The sequence below is a fragment of the Hippocampus guttulatus genome, chromosome 6, assembly GCF_054856545.1.
Source record: "Hippocampus guttulatus isolate MCC_2025c chromosome 6, RoL_Hgut_1.0, whole genome shotgun sequence".
Lineage (NCBI taxonomy): Eukaryota > Metazoa > Chordata > Actinopteri > Syngnathiformes > Syngnathidae > Hippocampus > Hippocampus guttulatus.
The window spans coordinates 10267582-10276633 of NC_141266.1; the positions used below are offsets into that span (position 1 = coordinate 10267582).

At 42.0% G+C, this 9052-nt stretch overlaps 1 protein-coding gene across 6 annotated transcripts in view; it reads left to right on the forward strand.

The window, feature by feature from the left end:
• Positions 1-8790, forward strand: part of hace1 (HECT domain and ankyrin repeat containing E3 ubiquitin protein ligase 1) — a 31112-nt gene extending 22322 nt beyond the window's left edge. For 5 of the 6 annotated variants that reach the window (XM_086113476.1, XM_086113477.1, XM_086113478.1 and 2 more), the window contains 6 exons: positions 112-308; positions 1089-1220; positions 3276-3374; positions 5343-5413; positions 5508-5621; positions 7201-8790. In XM_086113476.1, the coding sequence (XP_085969602.1) occupies positions 112-308; positions 1089-1220; positions 3276-3374; positions 5343-5413; positions 5508-5621; positions 7201-7303 (716 nt within the window). In that variant the 3' untranslated portion in view covers positions 7304-8790. The remainder of the gene's footprint in view (positions 1-111; positions 309-1088; positions 1221-3275; positions 3375-5342; positions 5414-5507; positions 5622-7200) is intronic. The other variant, XM_086113480.1, reaches the window with a different exon arrangement.
• The last annotated feature ends 262 nt before the right edge of the window (positions 8791-9052 follow it).

A 9052-nucleotide genomic window follows, 5' to 3' on the forward strand; every position in this document is an offset into this window, starting at 1 on the left:
GAATTCTCCGCCATTTTTGCAGGGGTTGCAGTCTTACAAATGTCTAGCTTCCCTTAAATGACTGCTAATGTGACTTATATTTTGGGGCATGTGTGTATTTGGCTGTTTCAGGAATCCCGGTGAACTACCAGGATGTGGCTTCCATTGATCCCGAGTATGCAAAGAACCTGCAGTGGATCTTGGACAATGACATCAGTGATCTGGGTCTGGAGCTCACCTTTTCTGTGGAAACAGACGTGTTCGGTGCCATGGAGGAAGTTCCACTCAAACCAGGAGGCATAAGCATTGTTGTGACTCAGGACAATAAGGTACAGTGATGAACCACATCCACAAATAATAGTTAACCAATCTGCACACCAAAAGCAAAATTTTCTTCATAAGACAAGGAATTTGTATTTTGGCAGTTATCGATACTGTCTATTAGTTTTCACCAGGAGGTTGGACTCTATGGGCAAGTGGCAGGACAGTTGTTAATTAATATAACCGGTAGTTTTTTTTGTTGTTGTTGTTGTTTTTTTAGCCCGCCACCAAATAAATTACATAAAAATGCTAAATGAGAGAAACCGTTGATTTTTTTATTTATTTTAAGCTTTGAGGAGGAAAAGCGAATTCAGCCATTCATAATTTATGCAGTTGGGTATAACTCTAATTATCTGATGTATGTGAGGTATTGTGTTTGTTTTCAGTGTTTGAGTTCTCATAAAGGATTTGAGATAAAGAATTCAAGATTTGTACAATTTAGTCGTCTATCAAATAATCACATGCGAATGTTTTGAAGGAGGTCTTTTGTCAATGTTGGTGTTCTTTGTTATAGTTCATGAACACTTGAATACATAATTTTTAATTATAAAATCGGGCTATAAGAATGAAACTTGGAGGTGATGATCAAAGACTGTGTGAAGTTCCAATGGGAGTTGGGTACATGGGCAGTACCTTTTTCTTTCTCTTGATGGCACTGTACTATAAAGTATGAGCTGCGGAAAGTACAGGGTAACAATGAGCCTTGTGTCTTTCACCTGTCTATGTACATTTCCCAAAGACTTTAATCTTTGTATGTGCGTGTCTATCTGTATGTGCATGCATGCCAGGCTGAGTATGTCCAGCTGGTGACTGAGCTGAGAATGACACGGGCCATCCAGCCTCAGATAAACGCCTTCTTGCAAGGATTCCACACTTTCATCCCGCCCTCGCTAATTCAGCTTTTTGATGAATACGAATTGGTAAGTAGTTGTCCTTGCCTCTTTTTTCTATTCTGCTCATCTGTTACAGTTGACATTCTGCTTGTTCGAACCCCTTTGCTTTGCTGGCTTGTTCCACCTGCCTCTAATGTAGGGACTGATTAGCCATGCCTAGCTTGGGGGTGGAAACAGGAGACTGAGGTCACCTTGAAGCCCCTCCTCCTTATTTAGCTCTATCAGATGTTTGTGTGTCGGCAGATTTAGTGTTCCCACTCGCAGATGGATCAATTGTATTATTCCACCCTGCGTTTGTTAGACACACCTCGGTCACGCTGTCATTTCTCCTCTTCAAAGTATTGACTGTAAAACCTGTTTTATATTTCCACAGCACAAAATTATTCATGGCTACCCTGAATGCTACTGACATACGTCAGTTTGAAACAAAACGCAAGGTCTTATTCTGCATTTGATGAATTCCGATTGCAAACGACAAAATGCAATGTGTTGATGTATCTCCCGAATATTTTTGTCGTAGGGTCACGACCATGAACACACACAGAGACTGCAGTTTATTTGTTATAGCTTCTTCATTTCACTGCACCTACCAATCTACAAGCTGCTTAAAATATTCATTCATTCATCTTCCGAACCGCTTTATCCTCACTAGGGTTGCAGGGGGTGCTGGAGCCTATCCCAGCTGACTTCGGGCAGTAGGCGGGGGACACCCTGAATCGGTTGCCAGCCAATCGCAGGGCATACAGAGACGAACAACCACGCACGCCCGCACTCACACCAGGGGCAATTTAGACATGCATGCATGGCAGGCTGATTGAACAAGCCTGCCATGCATGTTTTTGGAATGTGGGAGGAAACCGGAGTACCCTGAGAAAATCCACGCAGGCCCGGGGAGAACATGCAAACTCCACACAGGGAGGCCGGAGCTGGAATTGAACCCGGTACCTCTGCACTCTGAAGTCGATGTGCTAACCACTGGACTACCAGGCCGCCCTGCTTAAAATATTGTATCTGTTAAATCTTGGTCAAATTTAAATATTTTGTGGACAATTACTCGCCGTTTGGGTCACGTATGCCAGATGGTGCGAGAGGGATTATTGGTCAGGAGAGAGCGTAATATCATGTGATGGCTTTTTATTTGCTAAATGGTAAATGGATTGTCACTTGCCGAGCGCTTTTCTACCTCAGGTACTCAAAGGGCTTCACTCTGTTACCTCATTCACCTACTGAGGACAAAGCATCAGGAGCAACTGGGAGTTCAGTATCTTGCTCAATAACACTTTGACATGGTTGCAATGGCCAGGGATCAAACCACCAACCTCTGGGTTGGGAAACGACCACTCTACCACTGAGCCCTGCCACCCTCGATTCGCCAAACCCTGCAATTGGCTGCCAACCATCTCAGGTTGTAGCCGCACGCTGCTCAAAGCCAGCTGGGATAGGCTGCAGCACGCCTGCGACTTTCATGAGGATTGGCGGTTTAGGTGTGCATGGATGGATGAATTCTCCAAATATACTACCTGATGCCTGCAGTCAGCTGCTTCCTGGCTGGTCTGAGAGCAGTTTCTTCATTTGACCAAAATGTGGTAACCCTGGCTTTCAGAAGAGATTTTACCTCTGTGTTCATTCAGGGTTTCTGACTGGACTGATGTCAGTCTTGGTGTAACATTCCATATTTACTTAGAGAAAAAGCTGAGAACATGTGAAGTATATTCTATATGAAGCTGTCCTGCAGCATGGGCATAGCATCCCACGACACGCAGTGACGGGCCTCTGCTTCGGCCTGTGGTTCTTGTGTGCTTTCTCATATTAATAATCTTAATATTGTTTTGCGTTGCTACTGTTTGCGGCACAAAGCCTGAACGGCATAGCTGCACCTTATTGTTGCTTGTGTGAACAGCACAGCCGGATCAGATGTACAGCTTATTTTTGATGATTCACATACCTCTGATAGTGAATGCTGAATTGCTCCATAAATACAAAGATGGCCGTGACATATTACTGGCGATGATACGTTCCGTACAAGCAACTAATCACCGTATAAAATAAATTTCCCTCACTGCATGTTGTGCTTGTGTGCAGGAGCTCCTCCTGTCAGGGATGCCAGAGATTGATGTGCAGGACTGGTGCAGGAACACTGAGTACACCAGCGGCTACGACCCTCAGGAGCCAGTCATCCAGGTGAGCTCTTTATTTACTACTGCATCTTGGACTGATTTGATTTGATGAAACAATCCTTTACTTCATCATGAAACCAACTTTTCTAGCCATACGCCCACTGCCCGCCCACTTTCAAGCGAAATATACAGTCAATACAGTTAGACATACCGTATTTTCCACACTAAAAGGCGCACTGGGTTATGAGGCGCACCTTCAATGAATGGCCTATTTTTTCTTCATACATTGGGCGCAACGCATTATAAGACACAATCTACAATGCATCCACTAGACTCAAGGAAATGCCAACAGAACGTTCAGATGTCAGTAAAACTTATTTAATAAAGCAGCAACACAGTTGACTTAACCAACAGCATGTTATAACATTGACTCTTTAACGTTGAACTCTCTTGCCGCTGCTCTATTTCCGTTTTCAACTGTGTAACCAATCGCCTTAAGGTTGAACTTTGCGTTGTAAGCATGTCTCTAGCAAGGAGCCATTTTGGGGTCGAAATATTACCGTAATGACCATACACAAGGCGCATCGGAATTTCCGGCGCGCTGTGAGCTTTGAAGAAAATGGAAGTGTTTTAGGTGCGCCTTTTAGTGCAGAAAGTACGGTATTTTGTGTTTTCATCAACATTGAACCATAGTTACAATTTCATCTGCATAGATGAAACGGTGCGATTGGGATTTTGCAAGCGGCACGCAACGCTCGCCACCTGCTCTCATTTATTCTGAATGGAGAGCTCAGTCTCATTCATATGGCCACCTCTCCGTGACAGTGGCTCATCGTCCTCACTGTCTGGCGCCCGAAGCCCTCCAACGGTCGCCTAAAGCCGCCATCCGCGAGGCTGAAGGTACGACTGTTAAGCCAGAGGCGGCAAGGCTCCTGGCTGTAGCTGGAGAAGCGATTGGGACCTGGCCAGCAGTTCATACAATTGTAAAAAAATGTACCCAAGCTTCATTCATTTGTACACATGGCATTGTCAGTATGATTCACCGTTGTTGAAAAACACTATTATGTATATTACTGTATTTTTATGAATTTGGCGGGCGGCTCTGACTTGCTCGTCTAAAATCAGGAAATTGGCATGTGGAACAGAGTTCCTTGCTGCATCACTGTCGGCCAATCAGATAGCAGTGATGACACGGCCCCAGACAGCCGACGCCTTAGAACCATCTTCGAGATCGTTCTGAAAACTGGCTCCTTTGCAACCGCTTGGCCCCGAAAAAGTCTAATGGATAAAGAGAATATCCGGGGCCAAGCGAGGCCTTGTTGATGTGGAGCGGGGCTAATGCGAAAGCTCCTTCTGTAAACTCCAACATACAAGTCTTTTTTTCTTTGTTAATTCATGTGCATTGTCCTGAAAAAAATCAACAACAACAACAACATGGTGCCCAAAGGACAAGAAGAGTAGCCCACAGGTCTGTTCGAAAAATAGCTCACCAGTGATGGGACTTACTGTGTCTTACTAAATGTAATTAAAACAGAAGAACAATGTTAACATTTATTTATTTAAATGTAACATGTGACATGTTTCTTAATGTACCCAATTTTTTGTATTTGTTGAAAAACATTTTAGGCACTGTCATTTTAATACAGTGATAAGGTGATATTTTTCATCATGGTTATGATATCGTCAGAAGTTAATATCGGCCCATGCCTAGTCAGTATATGTTGGATCCTTTACCGGTGTGTGTGTGCGTGTGTGCGTGTGTCACATTGCTGTTGTCAAAATCAACACACGACTTTTAGCCCGCAAGCACTAAATCCGAAGTTTCCGCTAAAGAGGTGCTGCAGCACAACCAATGAATGAAATAAAACATTTTATTTTAGCTCAGGGCTTTTTCAACAATACAGTATGAGGAACTATTTGAATGTATGAAATGTGGAGGATTGTTGGGGGAAACGTGAACACATTTGACTTTAATTTACTATTTGCTTGTTAGCATTCAGCTCACGAAACTGTCTATTGTCATCATTCACAGTGGTTTTGGAAAGTTGTGCAGCAACTAACTCAGGAGGAACGAGTTCTCATGCTTCAGTTTGTCACTGGAAGGTTTGTCTGCACCATTGACGCTTGTCTGTTCAGAAAATTGCTTTAGATTCTGTTTCAGGAATGTCCTTGACCCACTTTCATCCTTCACTATCAGTTCCAGAGTTCCTCATGGTGGCTTTGCCTATTTGATGGGAGGCAGCGGCTTACAGAAGTTCACTATTGCTGCAGTGCCATACACCTCAAACCTCCTGCCTACCTCCAGCACTTGGTAACCGCCTTGCACTTCTTTTCAGCCCAGTCCACTTTTGTTTAATAATGTGTGGATCTGTGTTAGGAGGGTTACATTCCTACAATGACTGCGGCTTTTTTACCAATTGTTCAAGTCCCCTTTGAAATAAATGGCTTTTAAGGTAATCCCAGAGTAACAGTCAAGATGTGAACATTTTTTACCGTAATTTCCGGATTGCAAAACGGACCTGCGAGAACAGCTACATTTAGCCATAAAAACAAATATGTACAATTCTACATATATTGACCACAGGTCTCCACAATATAATGTGAGATATTTGCAAAGAAACATGTCATGCAGATGTATTTAAAAATACAAAAAAAAACATATTTTAAATTCCCATTCACACTGGTTAACTTTTTTTTTTTTTGCCTCCAAACAAGCAGAACACTCCTAGTTACGTAGATGCCTTCCAGAAAAGTCACTGATTGCCGCATCTGATCTGCGCATGCTTTGTCTTGACATAAGTGCGTAGTCATGTCGTCATTTACACACATGAATTAATTTTGACCAAAGACTAAAAGTCAGGTAGTTGTCAGCTTTATTTTACACTTTAATTTATTACAAATGTCTCCTGAATTTAGAGTTACGGTAGTTGTTTCCGTTTTATTTTGGACACAAATGCTCTTTTGCAGAATGACAAAATTCTGCCTTTTGTCAAAAATAAAAGACAAGTCTTTCTTTAAAAGTATCTGTCATTGATTTAATAGAAATTGTATTCATCAAAAATAGAAGTGATATCGTTTACTTTCGGTATCATTGAGTACTCAATTCATCTAAAAAAAAAAAAGATCGCAATGCCTAAGAAATATCGGTTATGGTCTGTAAATTATGATAATAACGTGATTTATTGGATTATGTTTGGTACTCTGTTAAATGTTATATTGATTTAATCATGAAAGTATTCCAGTTATATGTCCCTTCATAGTCTACAAATGCAAGATTTACCCTGTAGACAAATAAAAATTCAACGAATCCATTGAATCAAGTGGACCAACTAATCTCTTTTGGGACATCATGTAAAGATAGGGGAAAGAGCCATGTGATGGTGATGTCATTTTCAGCATCTTCAATTTGACACGTGCAGTTATTTGATTCCAAATAGATTATAAATGCATGTTGTATTCAATAAACATCCGTCTACATTAGGGGTGCCCAACTAATCGATCGCGATCGACCGGTAGCCTGCGGACCGGGCCCAAGTTGATAGCAAAGAGTGTAGGGGGAAATGGAAAAAAAAAAGATTTGTGTGACTGCGTGCATGTTATCCATCCATCCATCCATTTTCGACCGCTTATCCAGGGTTGGGTCGCGGGGGCAAGAGCTTTAGCAGGGAAGCCCAGACTTTCCCCCTTCCCCTCTGCCCCCACAGCCTGAACCCGGATAAGCAGCAGATGGAGGCTTTTATTTTTAAATATCCATTGTAAAATATGGACACTTTTTTTCCCCCCTTCTGGACAGATATGAGACACCAGCAGTCCTCCAGTTGCACATATGCTGCTATGATCTGAGTTCTACCATTCTGACCGTGTTTCCTTGATATGTCTCCCATTTCCAGTATCAACATGCTGAAACTGCCCGAATACCCCAGCCAGGAGATCCTGAGAGATCGCCTCCTGGTAGCGTTGCATTGTGGGAGCTACGGGTATACTATGGCATAAACATCAGTTGTGCTGCTCGAAGAGTCTGCAAAGTCATGAACTCTTTCCCCTCCAGACAATGTCTTTGAATTCACTCGCTATTTTTGCTGGACAAAAAAAAAAGGGAAATCCAGATTTGTTGAGAAACAAAAGTTAAGAGATTGATCATCAGATTGAAGAGAGGAGAGCTGAGTTGCCTCTGGAATCCCTCCATCCTCACTCCTGCCTGCCTGTCAACCCCTTTGGATCACGCCTTCTTGTCTGTTTTTGCTGTTTTTTTTACACATTTGACAATGATCCAAATGTTTTATGATAGAGTTATAATATAAAGCATTTATCGATGAGGCAGGATGATACTGCATATGTACTGTACATATTGAGAATACATGGTAAAAATAGAGTTTCAATATTTCAGTCATCTTTGTGTTTTAACTGAGATGCAATATTTTACGACTATAAGCAGCTCAAACGGTAGAGGAAAAGGGAGTGTAAAATTAATCTCCACATAGTTATGAACAGTGCCAGTCTAAATGCCCTGACATGGCATTCTGCAAGTTTACATTAACATGTTGATCAAGTCAAATGTATTTACATAGCCCTAAATCACGGAAGTCTCAAAGGGACAAAAGTCAATCAGTCAATGCAGAATCCGTACGGCGACATCAAATCGGGTCATCGTCACCTTGTCCCCACTCCAAGCTGGAGGGTGCTGGAGAAAGAAAAGCAGCGGCACTCAAACAGGCCAACATTTCGTTCAACCAAATGCAAATAATTCTCAAGTTGAGTCAATCATTTCCAATGAGGTGGCGGCGTTCCAGTCCGCTGGTGCCCAAATTGAAAACGCTCTAGAATGTGCGGACTTCTTTTTGGCACTTTGGATCACCAAAAGATGAGCGTAGTGTGAACGAAGCTTTTGGGACAGAACTTACTGTACCGTAAAATCAACGAGATAGGAAGCTGCTAATATTTTATAGCTGCGTAGCAAAACCTTGAAATCACATCTCAAGTGGACCGGGAGCCAATGCAGTCGGGCAGGTTGGACAAACCATCATACATTGTGCTACAATCATGTCATTTGGCGTAAGTATTCCTTATTATTCACTTTTTCAGAAAAGAGTGCCAGTGACAAAAAGAAAAAATCTATTTGGCAGGGATTTTTACAGAAGGCCACCAAAGGGCCTATCTGCATGGTTTTGTTCAAAAGAATCGTGTATAAACCAGAAATTTGCCAGGAGTGTTCCTTTTGAGTCAAATAGTAATTAGCACATTTTACTGTTTCTATCAAAGCAACCAATAAAAAGACAAGGAGCAGAAAAGAAACAAAGGCCTTTCAAAAAAAAAAAAATCTACACTGTCTTACTCATTTGTTCTCGTCCACCTTGAAACCAGATAGACTTTTTATTAGTTTCATTAGCACTCCCACTATTAATTTTGTTCTTATCTTGTTGAAAGCTGCTGAAGAAAGCAGGAACGATGAGAGCAAAGGAATAAAATGTGTTTGAATACAAGAGGTTGTTGCATTTTGCCTAAAGCTGCACTTATTCGATCCACTCAATGCTGTGGTGAGAAAAATTGTCTTTTTAACATTTTTTATCGCAAGTTTTCACCACAGCCACATACTGATGCTCGCAGGAACATTAATCAGAAGCCTCTGTCACCATCTGTAGGGAATACGCCAGATATTGCCAGTCCACCCAGTGCAATAAGTGTCTGTCGGGGTTCCCATGTACAAAGCATATTCTTGCATGTTAGCATCGCTTCCATCACGAA